Below are 16,649 nucleotides of genomic sequence, written 5' to 3'. Positions count from 1 at the left end.
GCTTGCTGCAGACAGCTGCACACTGTGCAGGTCCGTTCAGCAGTGACAGTGTGCTGCCCGGCTGCTCTGATTGTGTTTTAAACACAATCAGAGCAGCGGGGCAGCACACTTTCACTGCTGAACGGACCTGCACATACTGTGCAACCGCCGGCAGCCTTAGAACACAGAAAGGGGGCGGGGCCTAAATTGCCCCCCCCTAAAATCGCCCCGGGTAGGGCAAATGTCTGGGTCCGCCCCTGGGACTGATAGATAGAATTACAATCAAATCACAGATCTTGGAGCTCAAATGCTTAGACTGTATATGTAATGACACCTACCTCCGGTTTCAGATTCTGTTAATCTATGTGCTGTAGACGTGTGGAATTACAAGACTACTTACTGAACTGTATTCTGTCCATCACAGAGCTCACAAAGGATTGTTCCCCCAGTAAGGGCATCAGTAATATTATCTTAATCATATTGTTTTAACTTGTGGTATCAGTGTTACCAGCACATTCATATGATTATCAAAAGTAACACTGCGCAGTTTGCATTCACGTATCGTTAATGGTAAATTGACACAACTATGTGTTTTATTTCTATTAATACATACTATTTATTTTTTATACTTTTACTTTATTTACATCACTTCACATTATCAATATTTTTTATGTCATGTTATTTATCTCATATTTTAACCCATATTGACCACCCCAAGTCAATACCACAGCACATACGATGATAATATATGCTAGACCTTTTGCGCCCTGGGGTTTCCGATCAGATCCTCTGACCTATCAGCTTGATTAGCACAACTCAAATCTCTGTTTTGTATCTACAATGTATTATTTGATTCCATTTTGGAGGATAATGTCATTCTCAATAATACTAATGTGTGTTAATAAAGCCTCACTGAGTTCTTTAAATAAAGGTGTATGATTGTAACTACATACAATTTGATTAAATTCCGCAATCCTTCTCTATTAAAATACTGTTCCATTGCACCATAAATACTTGTTAATTCAATCCATGAGTGTTAGCTTTTAAGATTCAGCCTTTGAATTTAAGACATGGGGTAGATTTACTAAAACATATAAAAAGAAGGTGTTGCCCATAACAACCAATCAGATTCTAGCGATCACTTATTTAGTACCTTCTAGAATAGGTATTGAAAAATAATCTGATTGGTTGCTATAGGCAACACCTCCACTTTTCCTTTTTAGGAAGTTTTAGTAAATCTGCTCCCATGTCTTGGTGAGAATTATAATGACTGTACTTAGGACCTACGCTTCATACTTGTTGCACCCAAGACAGCTGGCTGTTCTGCCTACCCCTTGTCCTGGTCAGAACTGAATATTCCACTTATGTCATCATGAGAAAGCAAGACAATTTGGGAACATACAGAAATGCAGTTAGAAAATATTTTATTATAAACTAATTGGTATAAACAATAAATGGTATGACATCACTGGAAATAATACTGTACATACATCTTAGAATATAACAATGTCTATATGTCAATATGTCATACACAGCTTATTAGAAGGTACATTTTGTCAGTAAATAGACACAATACAACATTGCCTTTGATAGTGGTTACTTTACTGGAAATTTATTGTGTGCCAAAACATTTCCATACATTGCTTGCTGAAGACACACTCTTAGTCTATTTATAATTATAGTTATTTATTAACATTAATATTTACATACCACCAACATTCTATTCAGCATTTTCCAATTGAGGATACATATAGTAAAAAAAAACGAATGAGAATTTACAGACAATGTAGAAGGGCGCTCTGCTTACAAGCTTACAATCTATAGCATTTTTCTGCCTGACACTCCGATTACATCTGGAGGTTAACAGAGCCCATAGTCTGGTATTGTATATTGTGACAGAAGCAGTGGGAAAGTTGCTAAGGGCAGTTATATAAGTCCCAGATTTCTGTGTTTTAAAACCCCAGGGAGATTGTCTGTGTTTGAAAAAGAGCTTCCAAAGAGTGTTTTCAGCTGTAGGAAAAACTTGTATAAAGGTCCATGGGGCTATGAATGGAGAGAGAGAGGGTGGGCTCAATTCATCATGCCCATTTTGCGTCTTCCAACCTACCAGTTTCAGTTATTGTGTCACGATTTGCACTCTGCAGCTGCTGACTGCAGTGACTTTATTGGATTTATTATGCATTCTACTTGTAGTACCACTGCCCTACAAAGGGGCCACTGTGCTACTTTGATAATTTTCCTTGATTACTGAGAGTTGTGTCACCTGCATGAGGCCTATATAAACCTGCCTGCTTCATACGGTCTGGGCCAGATCATCAGGTCATTCCTATGAGCATTCCCTGTGCTCAGCTTCTGCCTGCTAGCTGGACTCCTGCAAATTACTTCATTGAATTAACTACTGCTGTTGTCTGCTATCTGGACTCCTGCAAATTACTTCATTGAATTCACTAGTGCTGTTACCTGCTACTGGACACCTGCATCTCCAACCATTATACCTGGTACTTATAGTTCCACGCTGCCTGTTGAAATCTACTATTGCAGATACCTGTTGTTTCTCATCTGCACATTGAACTGTCTCGTGAGTTACCTTGTCATCTGTGTTTGTTAATAAACTCATAATAACCACTTATCCCCTCTCCGTGGTCATACCTGGGAAATCCTGACATATTGGCTAATTATCTGTTGTAATAAAAGGCTGTGAGGCTGCAAACTCAATAACTCAATACCTGGGAAGCAGGTCAGATGCCTTCTGAGAGACACTGCAATTTGTTACCAGTAAGTGCTGTTATTTTGCATGTGTGGGACACTAGGTCCTTCTCCTTAAAGAGGGAGTTCCTGATGTATTAGTTAGAAGCCGGACAGGCCAGGACTTCTATTTATGTTTTGTTTATTTTGTGGAGCTGCTAAATAAAATTAGCTGCAGCTACTTGAGGCAAGACACTGGACTGGTGTTATATACTTGGCTGATATGTGTTAATCCAAGAAACAGCACCCCTAACCTGAACTTGTGACAATATATATGCATGTATGTTATGTATAATTGTTTTTCATTTCTATACTGTTGGATACAAATTAAGAATATGATTTTATTACAATAAAGCCATCAGGAAATTACGTATTTGTAGCAAATAAAATTTACTGTCAATACCAATAATCTTATAAGTTGGTAGTGTAAGATATTGTTTTAAAGAGAAGTTCATGGTGAGACACCTGAAATGGCATGGAACCTGCTCTTTGAATTGTAGAGACCAAGTAGGGACTCTCCATTAAAAATTAATAAATATAAAATTTATTGGGGAAGATTCTAAACAGAACTTCTAGAATGTTTCACATTTCACAGATTTACTGTACAGCCGGCAGTATTAGGTTATATCACAAGATGACTGTTGGTCTTTTGAAGATTTAGCCGATTTCCATTTCTTCTTCTTTGGAATCTAGTGATCCTACAGATACAGAGAACAGGATTAAAATTTGTTTATTGTTAGGGTTCTTGCTTGTTACAGTTTATATTACTTATAGCATTAGTAATAACAGACTGTGGGATTCGTTTAGAATTGAGCACAAATCTGTTTTTTTGTGTGTACGATACGCATTTTCGTAATGTATATGTGCACCTAAAAAAGTATGCAAACGTTTATCAAGATTTTTGCATTTGCATATCTTCAATGTATGACTTCTCATGATTAGAGAGGCAGTAGGGAGGGAAGGGACAGGTAAACATAAGCAAAGTACAATAAGACTTTGAGAAAGTTCATGGAGAACGAAATGCGCCAGTCTGCAGGGGGGAAATAGATGCTTGTTAGAGCTAATTGTGTATATGCTACTAGGACAAGTTTCCGAACACGTTCTGTGGTTGAGGACTTCCAGCATGTACTTTGTCTTGTATTGGAGAGCTACGGAGTCTGGAGCAAAAGACAGATCTGATATATGGGTGGCCACCCAAATCTATTTTCATCATTGAAAAGATTGACAGGACTGCTTGGATTTATACCATTCTCCCAGGATGTGGGTAAGGATTGTACAAGCAGTGTTTCTATTTAATAGATAGATATATTACACACAATATTACAGGAACCACAGTGTTTACTTTCCATTGTAGAAACATTATTCCATAGCTATTAGATAGTAACCATTTATCTTGAATAGGATGGGGGGTGCAGAATGGTCTTATATAATGATTAGTTAATTGAAAAATATTTTGCAGACAAACAGTAAATATTCTATACACTGTAATAATATACAGATAGAGCAGAAATTATCCTAACTTGATCACTCAGTCTATCCCGAGAGTCATCGTTGTAATCATTTGCTCATCTGTACTTCTTGGCATTAATCAGATTAAGTTGGCTCATTATAAACGGATCTCTTCTGGGTAGTAAGGTACTATATCAATATACACTAAAAGATAACTTAATCTACGCAGAGCACAAGTCAAGATGTACACAATAATATAATCTATTTACATACTCATAGCATAAACTGACCTGTGTCCATATCTGTGTGATAATTATTTAATGGGATATTTTCCTGACCTGTGAAGAGAAACACAGAAATGGAGATGAGAAATGAGCAAAAGGGACAGTAATATTGTCATAAAGCCAACTGAGCTCACTGATAGGTGCATGTTCCAATTACCTTTGTGCAAACACTTTGTACAACAATTGGTTTGTTTTTAGTCCCATAAAAATGTAATATTAAATTCCTGTCTCTTTTTAAGTTTGGATCATCGCTCAGTTAATGCTAATAAGGAAACATGACATCAAAACAGAAGGAAAAACTTAATTTATTCTGCAGTACGACAGTTTAGCACTCTTATATTGTTGATCCTGATTTCAGGATCGTAATATGGATATGGAAGAGCTCATATAATCAATGTACGTTTAAAAAAGTGGTATGTTCTACCATATCATCTCCAGCCGGACATATAGTTAGGGGCGGAACTCTGCATCGCCAGGCCCAATAGCAAAGCTTGGGTAGGGGTGGACCACTGTATCCTAACGGGTCCCCACTTCTGCTATGAAAATAGCAGAGAGGGGGTCTCTTCTGGGCATGCGCAGCCAGCGAATGTTTCCACTGCGCATGTGTGCAGTCGCTCAGGAGACTAACATCGCTATATGGGGAACTGCCATATGATTTTTGGTAAGCGCTATGGTGCTCTTTAATGGAACCTGTGGAGCAATAGGAACTCTAAATCAGGGCACATGTCTCAGGAGGAATTACTTTTGGCAATGCTGACCAGCAAGTACTCACAGAGTAACTGAGAAGGCACAGATCGGATGATCCACTGTTTATTCCAGGAATGTGGTAAGAGAGTGCTTTAAACGCTATATCTTGTGGATTGTCATCCCTCCATAATTGGCTATTGCCCGCTTCAACATTATACAGCCTTGCTAGTCCAGGATCATTATATATATTTTCTACTGCGCTATCTCACGTTCTATTGATTGAGACTATTTTTGCATGAACTGTTTATACAAGACATTTGAACACACCGTCGGATTTTTTGGGAGGAACTGTAATAAGCTTAAATAACAATGTAACATAGGTGCACCTATCTATTTTTGTGGCTTCTCTATATATAGACGTTTTTTAATCTGTATTGAGAATATAATGCATATTGAGCAGTGATATCATATTTTTTAAGTATATATTGGTTTTAATAAATGTATATCTATTTCAATTATCCACAGTGCAATAACAGGTTTTGGTGACTTGAGGATCCATTGCAATATTTTTTTGATACTCTATTTAGTGACTTTGAGGACGCAGACCTCGTGCATTGGTCCTCACGTTCACTGCCATATCTAGCACCAAAAGAATTTCTTTGTTGTTTTTTATTGCTCAGGAGACCCCAGGCTGAAGTGCGGGCTCCAGGGGTGCAGAGGACTTCTACAGGAGGGGTTTAGGGTAACCTATGGGTCCCGAAGCAGCCGCACTCCCTGCAACCATGGTAGTTTGGCCACTGCCTATAATCGCTCCTGCACATGATATAAAATGTACTATACCATGAAAGACACATCTATAGGGTGAGGGGGGGAGTCATCTGTGTACTTCTTAAACTTACCAAAGACTTCATTCCGATCAGCAGCAACATTTGATAATGGAGGATTTGAATAATCTGTGAAATTATGTACATCATGCTGAGGTGGATATTCCTGGTATGGTTCTGCAAGAACTAAACCACATAGGAGATAAGTTAATAGCGTGCTGACTGTCTCATCTCAACGTACAACTAGGACATTTACACCAATCACTGTGTATATTGAGACCATCACTTACAAAAGAGCCACGGCTACAGGACTAGCTGTAGCCAACATAACACAATGATCTCTGTGACACTCTCCCATTCACTGCTTAGTGCGAGTTACAGCCTAATGTACTAAAAATTCACTGGACACGTTAGGCTTTAACATATGCTGAGCTGTGATCAGACAACTACATTTTACATGTGGAATTATGGTGATTTGTTGCTGATAACAGAGTCATGACCAGTGCAGTGATATAAGCCTAAAAGAGAATGCTAACACTTTAATCCATGGAACTAAAGACTTTTACAGCTGTGGGCTAAGACTAATGTTTATAAAACAACTACATATCATATTTAAATATTACTATACATCAAAATCAATGTACAAAAAGATGTATTTATTCCAAAGCTATTGAATACTAACCAATTATCTGAAATTGGATGTGGATGAAGAACTTTATCTTATAAGCATTAGTTATTTGGCTACCTATTGAACGCCCTTGTAAATACGCCTTTTAGACCCATATATCTCATTTAAATATTCTTGTCCCTCCAAACGAAAGTTCCCTAATCCACAGTTAGCAACAAACGCCCTCGCTGCGTCCAACATTTCCCATCAAACAGTGTGAGATTTTTCACTCCCACAAATATCAACATCTTTTCCAGCAAAACGATGTGCTTATGTTTTCTTCAAAAATCTGCCTGGCCCCCGCTAAACCGGGAGCACAAGCACCACCCCTGAAGTGCAGTTTGATATCTTTTCCTGCAAAGTAAACTCGTATTTCAGCATCTGGGTTCAATATGTGGGTCAATACAAGCCTCCAATTAGCAAGGACACCCTGATACACCCAGTTTCTTCCATCTGGAAGAGCACATTTTGGTGAACTCATTGTCATTGACATCTTGATGTGCTCATCCATGTAATTTCATCATCATCATCATCAGTTATTTATATAGCGCCAACATATTCCGTAGCGCTTTACAATTGGGGACAAATGTAATAAACTAATAAACAAACTGGGTAAAACAGACAAAGAGGTGAGAAGGCCCTGCTCGCAAGCTTACAATCTATGGGACAATGGGAGATTGACACATGAGGTTAAGTATACATTTTGCATCTTGGCCCAGCCAGACTGCAAAGGTAGGGTGACTCATAAGCTAAATGATCCTGTCACACAATAATGTTGGTCCGGGGGTAGTTGTCTTGTGTGAAATTGTGTAACAGGCTAAAGGTAGTGAGGTTAAGATGGTGATTGAGGAATATTATACGCTTGTCTGAATAGGTAGGTTTTCAGAGAACGCTTGAAAGTTTGTAGAACAGAGGAGAGTCTTATTGTGCGAGGGAGAGAGTTCCATAGAGTGGGTGCAGCCCGAAAAAAGTCCTGTAACCGGGAATGGGAGGATGTAATGAGGGTGGATGAGAGACGCAGATCTTTTGCAGAACGGAGTTGCCGAGTTGGGAGATATTTTGAGACAAGAGAGGAGATGTATGTTGGTGCAGCTTTGTTGATGGCCTTGTAGGTTAGTAAAAGTATTTTATATTGGATTCGGTAGAAGACAGGCAGCCAGTGTAGAGACATACAGAGTGATTCAACAGAGGAATAGCTATTTGCAAGGAAAATCAGTCTTGCCGAAGCATGCAAAATAGATTTTAGGGGTTTGAGTCTGTTTTTGGGAAGACCAGTAAGGAGGGAATTGCAATAGTCAATGCGGGAGATGATTAGTGCATGAATTAAGGTTTTAGCAGTGTCTTGTGTGAGATATGTGCGGATTCTGGAAATGTTCTTTAGATGTATGTAACATGATTTAGATATAGAGTCAATGTGGGGAACAAAGGATAGGCGTGAATCAAGGATTACACCTAGGCAGCGAGCTTGTGGGGTGGGATTTATGGTCATGTTATCAACAGAGATAGAAATGTCAGGTATGCTCTTGTTGGCGGGTGGGAATATTATTAACTCTGTTTTAGAAAGATTAAGTTTGAGTTGACGAGAGGACATCCAAGATGAAATGGCAGAAAGACAGTCAGTTACACGGGACAACACAGATGTCGAGATATCAGGAGAGGATAGATAGATTTGGGTATCATCCGCATAGAGATGATACTGAAAGCCAAAGGAACTTATTAGATTTCCAAGAGAAGCGGTATAGATAGAGAACAGCAGAGGACCTAGCACCGAGCCTTGTGGTACTCCAACTGATAGGGGAAGCGGAGCAGATGTGGCTCCAGAGAAATTAACAGTGAAAGAGCGATTAGAGAGGTAAGATGAGAACCAGGATAGAACTGTGTCTTGAAGACCTAGGGATTGCAGCGTTTGTATGAGAAGAGAGTGGTCAACTGTGTCAAATGCAGCCGAGAGATCAAGGAGAATTAGGAGAGAGTAATGGCGTTCAGTCTTAGCAGTGATCAGATCATTAACAACCTTGGTCAGCGCAGTCTCTGTGGAGTGTTGAGAACGAAAGCCTGACTGAAGAGGATCCAACAGGTTGTTTGCGGAAAGAAAGCGTGTGAGGCGAGTGTAGGCAAGTCTCTCTAGAAGCTTGGAGGGGCAAGGGAGCTGAGAGATGGGACGGTAATTTGAGAGAGAGTTTGGGTCGGAGTTTTGTTTTTTTAGAATAGGAGTAATCACTGCATGCTTGTATAGTGATGGAAAGATGCCAGTAGAGAGTGAGAGATTACAGATTTGAGTTAGAGGTGAAATGAGCACAGAAGACAGGGATCTACCAATTTGCGAGGGAATAGGATCAAGAGGACAGGAGGTAGAGTAGGAAGATAAGAAGAGCGTAGAAATTTCCTCTTCATTTGTGGGGTCAAATGAAGAGAGGGTGTCAGAGGGTAGTGGGAAGGAAATGAGCTGATGGCTTGTTGAGGAAGAGGATACCATTTCTAGTCTGATCTTATCAATCTTGTCCTTGAAGTAGGTAGCAAGATCCTGAGCACTGATAGTAGATGGAGGGTTCGGGGTGGGAGGATTGAGAAGATGATTAAATGTATTGAAAAGGCGTTTGGGGTTAGAAGCCTGAGCATAGATAAGAGATTGAAAGTATGTTTGTTTTGCAGTGTCCAGAGCATTTCGATAGGAGTGGTAGACAGAAGTATATGTGAAGAAGTCATTAGAGCTTCGAGATTTACGCCAGTGACGTTCTGCTTTACGGGACAGTTTTTGAAGATTTCGTGTTGCTTTGGTGTGCCACGGTTGACATCGAAGTCGACGTGTAGTATGACGTGTCGCTGGAGCCACTTGATCAAGGGCCGTTGCTAAGGTTAGGTGAAAATGAGGTACTGCCATCTCAGGGGATGAGAATGTAGAGATAGGGGAGAGAAGGTGTTGGAGAGAGGTGGAAAATTGTTGAAGATTAATAGAATTCAGATTTCTACGAGTATGAGGAGGCTTGGTTGAGTTAGACAGTAGAGAGGTTAGAGCAGTGGGGGTGAGAGTGTAGCTGATAAGGTGATGATCCGAGAGGGGGAAGGGTGTATTAATAAAGTTAGAAACTGAGCATAGTCTAGAGAAAACAAGATCAAGGCAGTGGCCATCCTTATGAGTAGATGATTCAATCCACTGGGAGAGGTCAAGTGAGGAGGTTAGAGAGAGTAGTTTGGAAGCAGCTTTGGAAGGTGGGTTATCAATGGGGATGTTGAAGTCACCCATGATGATGGTGGGGATGTCTGAAGATAAGAAGTGAGGGAGCCATGCAGAGAAATCCTCAATAAATTGTTGGTGTGCTCCAGGGGGACGATAGATCACCGCAACACGTAGGGAGAATGGATTAAAAATGCGAATAGCATGTACTTCAAAAGATGTGAACGTGAGTGATGGGACATTTGGTAGAACTGTGTATGTGCACTGTGGGGAGAGAAGTAGTCCAACCCCACCTCCTTGTCTGCCTTCAGGTCTGGAGGTGTGGGTGAGATGGAGGCCACCATGTGAAAGTGCTGCAGGTGAGGCAGTGTCTGATTGCATGAGCCATGTTTCTGTTATTGCCAGAAGGTTGAGGTTTTTTGAGAGGAAGAGGTCATGAACGGAGGTAAGTTTGTTACAATTTAATTTTGTTTACAATTTAATCTAATTCCATATATAATATGGGAGCAGTATAACAAAACGTGTGAACATAATATCACAACAGAAGGAAAAAAAGATTTATACAGCAGTCCGACAGTTTTACAGCTTTGTAAATGATCACTCTTATTGTATTAATCCTGGTTTTCGGATTGTAAGATGTGCTTTCCAAGAGCTGATATAATCAACTTAAGACATACGTTTGATATGAGAGGTTTGTCCTGCCCACCTTCATGCACACACATGGTTCCTCCTTTGCAAGACTGTTGGGGGGAATTTTATATGTAACTTATTGTTAAACTTACCAAAGCCTTTGTGCTCATCCGCAGCATCGTAAGGTGAAGAAGGATTATGATAATTGTTGAAATTATGGCCATGAAGTGGATTTTCCTGGTATGTTTCTGCTTGAACTAAACCATAGAGAAGATAAGTTAAGAATTTGTGACAATATTCTCATTTCAATGTACAACTAGGACATTGACACCGGTCACTTGTCTATATTGAGAGCTCCGCTGACATCAGAGCCATGAATAGAGGAATTTTGCGAGTTAAAGTTTATTGTACTGGAAATGCTACAGGCAGTATATATAGTATTATAGACATATTGGGCTTTAGCTGTGAACAACTGTATTTTATAGTTGGATTCATGGAGGTCTGTCACTGATAACAGCGTCACAGTTAGTGCCAAAATGTAAAATAACCCTAAAATTCTGACACTTAAATCCATAGATAATTAAAGACATTCACAGTCTTGATCTACCATTCACAGCAGTGAGAACATATCTGAAGAAAATGAGGACACATAATTGCACATATATTAGATAATAACTATTTAAACGGAATTGGATCTGGGTACAGAACTTTCTCATGTAAGTTATTCGTTATTTGAAGGGTAGGGAACCTTATATACACTGTAATAATATACACATAGAGGACCACTTATCACAACTTTATTTCTAAGACTTTTATCAGACTATACCAGAGAGTCATCTCTGTAACAATTTGCTTAACTGTCATCCTGATCACTTCTAGGTAGTGAGGTGCTATCATTGTACCCAGAAAGATAGCTGCATGTACAATAAGCACTGTAATTATTATTATTATTATCACCATTTATTTATATAGCGCCGCAGCACTGTAGAGAGAACTCACTCACATCAGTCCCTGCCCCATTGGGGCTTACAGTCTAAATTCCCTAACATACACACACACACACACACACACACAGAGACAGACAGACTAGGGTCAATTTGCTAACAGCCAATTAACCTACCAGTATGTTTTTGGAGTGTGGTAGGAAACTGGAGCACCCGGAGGAAACCCATGCAAACACAGGGAGAACATACAAACTCCTCACAGATAAGGCCATGGTCGGGGATTGAACTCATGACCCCAGTGCTGTGAGGCAGAAGTGCTAACCACTGAGCCACCGTGCTGCCCATACTGTACTGTAATGATGTATTATGTCAATATGTACAAAACTGTATAATCTATTTACAAATTATAATATAAACTAACCTGGTTCAGAATTTGTGTGGACTAAATTATTTAATGGGATATTTTCCGGACCTGTGAACAGAAACACAGAGACGGAGATTAGAAGAGAGCTGGGACAGTTATTGTCATAATGTGCGTTAGATAATTGTGACTATTCTGCAGCAGATGCAATTGGCGTCGGAGTTATGAACATCTATTTTCAGTTTAATCCCAGAAAGGAACAATGTGTGGTTATTTGTCTGTACCAAGGTGCTGCCACTGATGCTTTAGGAATGGTAATTGCAGAACGGAGGGGATCCTCTAATGACGCAGTCAGAGCTCCTGAAACAACTCCTGCCATGCTGTACATCTGGTTACAGAACTTTCTCATATAAGTTATTAGTTGTTTGAAAAATTATCTATCAGACAGGCAGATAACCTTTATACACTGTAATAATATACAGATAGAGGACTAGCTATCACAACTTGATTTCTAAGACTTTTATCAGACTATACCAAAGAGTCATCTCTGTAACCATTTGATTATCTGTACTACTGATCTCTTCTTGATAGTGAGGTGCTCTATCATTGTACCCTAAAAGATAACTTCATCTACAATAAGCACTGTAATGATATAATATGTCAATATGTGCAAAATACTGTAGTATAATCTATTTACAAATTCATAATATAAACGAACCTGGTTCAGAATTTGTGTGGACTGAATTATTTAATGGGACATTTTTCGGACCTGTGAACAGAAACACACAGATGGAGATTAGAAGAGAGCTGGGACAGTTATATTTACATAGCGTGCATTAGATTATTGTGACTATTTTGCAGCAGATGCAGATATCATTGGAGCTCTGAACATCTATAGACAGCATAATCCCTTAAAAGGAAGAGGTCTATAATGACCACTATGTGACATCTGCCTGTTCCAAAATGCTACCACTGATGGTAGTTGCAGAAGGGAAGGGAACCTCTGATGACGCACCCAAAGCTGCAGATACAAATCTAATCAGGCTGGTGCTGCCAAGTATACCTCTGTCAGACACCAAGGCATTTGCAGAATTTGCGGCAATCGACAAATCCACCCAATTGTAAAGTGATACGGAATTTACTGGTGCTACATAAATAAATGTTGATGACGATGATGATGATCTGACCTAGACATTCCTTACAACCTGATGAGTGAATTGGTTCCTCTTCACCATTGTCTTTGAAACTGGGACTATTCGCCAGGTCTGTGTTATGCCCTTTTTAAGAAAAACACAACTTCACTTCACATGACTTGACTTCAGGACCTGTAGACTTGGTAATAGTGGTTCAGCCAGGCGAGCCATGGCAGAGCTGCCTATAAGAGCTCCTGTCCAGAATAAATTATAACTCATAAGTGTGCATAGGAACATGCTCTCATTCTCTCTGCTCACTTCCTGTCTACAACCAATCCCATGCATTTTGGGGGTTATAAGGTTGCAAACCAGTTGATCCTTTTGCCTGATTATTGTGCTTTGCACCATAGCCCAACTCTTCCTTAGAACTTGCTTACTGACTGATTACATGGACTCTGACCTCTGGTTTTGTCTGACAACTACTTTGGCTCTGATACTAGCCCTGGCTAGTTTCTGACTTCGTCCTTGGATCACTTCTCTGGTTTCCAGCAGTTGGGGTCTTTCCCTGAATTTTATACAGCAGCAGCACCTCTGTTCTCCGCTGCTATTAGAGTCTGTTCACTGTTGTAAAACTGAACACTCAAATGATGAATATAAACCTGATATCTTTTAAAAATATCTATGAGTGGGCATAGATGAGCCCATTAAACAAACGTACAGTATATATGATAAGGTAAATAAATCCAAACTTAAAGACTAATATAAATGCCCTTGGAGATCCTAGTATTCATATGTAAAACTGTAAATCAATCTCAACTTGTTTTGGAGCACTTGACACCTACCAGTTATTTGCAGAATTCCTGTGCTCCTCTCCATTGGTTGTACCAGGCTGGGATGTTCCACTCTGCATATAAATTCTGCACCATCTTCTGTATCCAGAGTGGGGATGAAATTCAGACATGACTTACATGAGAATGTGTTATTAGTCTGTCTGCCTAAATCATTATTAGAAACCTTGTACATCCCATTGGAAGGTACATAAAATGTTTCACCAGACATTATGTCCTTTCTGAGCCACATCACAGATAACGCGTTTGGGAAGTATTTAGAGATTGTACATTGCAGCAAAGCTTCTTCATTCATCCTAAGACTTGGAACTGAAATCACCATTTCCGGGCGCCAGGGATAATCTACAGGAAATTAATAAAACATCGGTCAACCCATCTCCATATCTATATCATCAATAAACCTAAGTCCATATCTATAAAATTCATAAGCCCAAGTCCGGATCTATATCATCAACAAACCTAAGTCCGTATCTATATCATCAGTCTAGAGCATACTTACCAACTGAAGTTGGCTTCCAGGAGCCTGCTGGGGGAGGTGGGCGTGAGGGGGGCAGGGCACCAAAATTGCGGCATTTTGGACCCGCCCCCTGTGGAGTAATGATGCAAAAATGTCATTGTTCACCGGGGGCGAGGCCAAATGCCGCGATTCCCGGAGAATCGCGGCATTTTGGACCAAATTCTGCCCACTTCAGTAGGAAATGGGCAGATTCGGGAGATTGCCATACTCTCCCGGGAGTCTGTGACACTCACCCAAAATGCAGGAGTCTCCCGGACATTCCGGGAGAGTTGGTAAGTATGGTCTAGATACTTAGACTGGGCCAATGATTAAAAAGTACATTAAACTGTGAGAAACGGGTGATGAATAAGAAGTTCTCAGTCCAGTAGCACCCCGTTTCCTCACACGGACATTCATCAACTAACAGGAGTACAGATAGAGGCTGAAGAGGCCAGTAGTCTAATATTAACAAGTAGTTAGAATGAATAGAGATTATAGTTAACTGGGTGGCACTTTAAGCAGAGACCTCCAGGGATAAAGGACATATATACAGGCCAGTTGCATATTGTTGCTATGGGGGCAACAATTGGAAATAAATGTTTTTCCCTCTTTAAAAATTAGAAATAGATTGTTAAATGTATTTTATTAATTAGTGGAGCAACAGAAACATAATGAAATGAGAATGATACATTCTTTTATATCAGGCAACAAAAGTGTATTCATGGTTTGTCAGAATACTGGAGTGATATTATACACCCTGCAATTATAAATCAGTATAAAACTGAGATACACACACGATGGGAACTCAAAACAATTGTAATCACTTTTCATTTCTTTGTTCACATTACTAACAAAACAGTTTAATATTTCACTTTTTTAATGTTCATGAGATATAAATAAATCTTGATATTTTAAGTGATATAAGTGATATAAATAAAATGTGTGCATTTTAATTATAGATGTGCCCCATTATAACACAAACACTACTCTCTTTTTCTTTCTAAATATTGTTGTGTAAATAAGGTTGATTTTGCTAAAACCTTCTTGATTCATATATTTAAACAGATATATACTAGCAAATTTCAAGGAGTAAAAAGTAAATCAATATATGAGCAAGTTATTTCCAGTGCAGTTGGATGCCAATTTATTTATTTTTTTAAAATTTTTATTTTGAAACCGCGTAGACCAGTTGGATGCCAATTTTATTTGTTTAATAATGACTCTTGGCAGACTTAATTCCCGTTTTCACTGCTGTTACTGTAAAGAATACATGTTGTACTAATGTTCTGTAGTTGAAGATCAAATACCTTTTCTACCAGCTGCAAGTAGGAACCGTATATTATATAGAGATCTGATATGAGATAGCTAAATAACTTTTTATAGGAACCAAGGATATATTTATGCACAGTGATGCCTGTTTCTTCTCCAGAGTGAATACATCACACTTAGGCAGCTGCATCTCATGAGTGAGATCTTTCATACCTCTTACAATTGCCTTACTCTGGACTTGGCTGTCCGTAAACTATTTTTTATTTGAACCCAGCATTGTACTATACATTCAGTGTGAGGTTCTAGGCTGCAACAGTAACACGTAATTATTTTATTATGTGTGTAACATGCTTTATAAAATATATGTCATATGGAGAACATCTTAATGCAAATTACATGAAGATAGTTGTAATTGTGCATGGTTGTGTGTTCCTGCAAAAAACTTCTGTTCTATAAATTGGTGATTACATATATTAATTATATTTTAATGTTAACTTGCCCAAATGGAAACTTTTATATCACATAGAAGTAACGTAGCCTAAACATATAACATATTGTACAGAGATTAGAAAATGGCAATTTTTAAAAGTCTTAAAATAAAATAAAGATTGCTATCTACCTACAGGTATAGCCACCACCATAATTATGAAGATAGTCACCAGTAATCAGTCAACATAGTAGGTTAATATGTCACAATAATTCCATAACAAAATGAAATATGAATATAGAATCCTTACCTTTATCTCTTATAGAAACTTCACTGCGCCCAGGATCATCCATGGACTCATGGGTCCAAGTCACACGTACTCTGAGGTCCGGGATGTTTAAGAGATTCTCAGGAAGTGCACACTCACTTGTAACACTAAATGTTTTATCTAGATTTGATCTAGATTTTTCCTTAGATGAACAGGTTTGTGTTAGTACTTCTCCTGACCCATAACACCACTGAATGTGGATATCTTTGGGATAGAAGTTCTCCAGAACCAGAGAGTATTTCACCTCTTCTTTGCCCAAAGTTTGCTTTATAGATTTTCTGATACCCGGTTTACCTGGAAAAAATTAAAAGTTTAGTAGCATGAAAAAAGACTATATTATTTTCATATGATACATTTGAAAATGGCCAATTACTAATTGTTTTGCCAAACCAATATCCATAAA

The 16,649-nt window shown here is 39.0% G+C and overlaps 1 protein-coding gene across 3 annotated transcripts in view; it reads right to left on the bottom strand.

Annotated features, from left to right (window-relative positions):
• Nucleotides 1-1,386: 1,386 nt before the first annotated feature.
• The window catches only part of LOC142097314 (uncharacterized), a 46,753-nt gene continuing 31,490 nt past the window's right edge, over nucleotides 1,387-16,649 (bottom strand). For 2 of the 3 annotated variants that reach the window (XM_075179047.1, XM_075179049.1), the window contains 7 exons: nucleotides 16,229-16,540; nucleotides 13,721-14,068; nucleotides 11,806-11,856; nucleotides 10,593-10,697; nucleotides 6,044-6,154; nucleotides 4,464-4,511; nucleotides 1,387-3,422 (listed from right to left, as the gene is read on the bottom strand). In XM_075179047.1, coding sequence (XP_075035148.1) covers nucleotides 3,382-3,422; nucleotides 4,464-4,511; nucleotides 6,044-6,154; nucleotides 10,593-10,697; nucleotides 11,806-11,856; nucleotides 13,721-14,068; nucleotides 16,229-16,540 — 1,016 coding nt within the window. In that variant the 3' untranslated portion in view covers nucleotides 1,387-3,381. The remainder of the gene's footprint in view (nucleotides 3,423-4,463; nucleotides 4,512-6,043; nucleotides 6,155-10,592; nucleotides 10,698-11,805; nucleotides 11,857-13,720; nucleotides 14,069-16,228; nucleotides 16,541-16,649) is intronic. The other variant, XM_075179048.1, reaches the window with a different exon arrangement.

Source organism: Mixophyes fleayi, chromosome 7 (genome assembly GCF_038048845.1).
Source record: "Mixophyes fleayi isolate aMixFle1 chromosome 7, aMixFle1.hap1, whole genome shotgun sequence".
Taxonomy (NCBI): domain Eukaryota; kingdom Metazoa; phylum Chordata; class Amphibia; order Anura; family Limnodynastidae; genus Mixophyes; species Mixophyes fleayi.
Note: the sequence above shows the minus strand (reverse complement) of the source record. Positions and strands in the feature narration are given on the sequence as shown.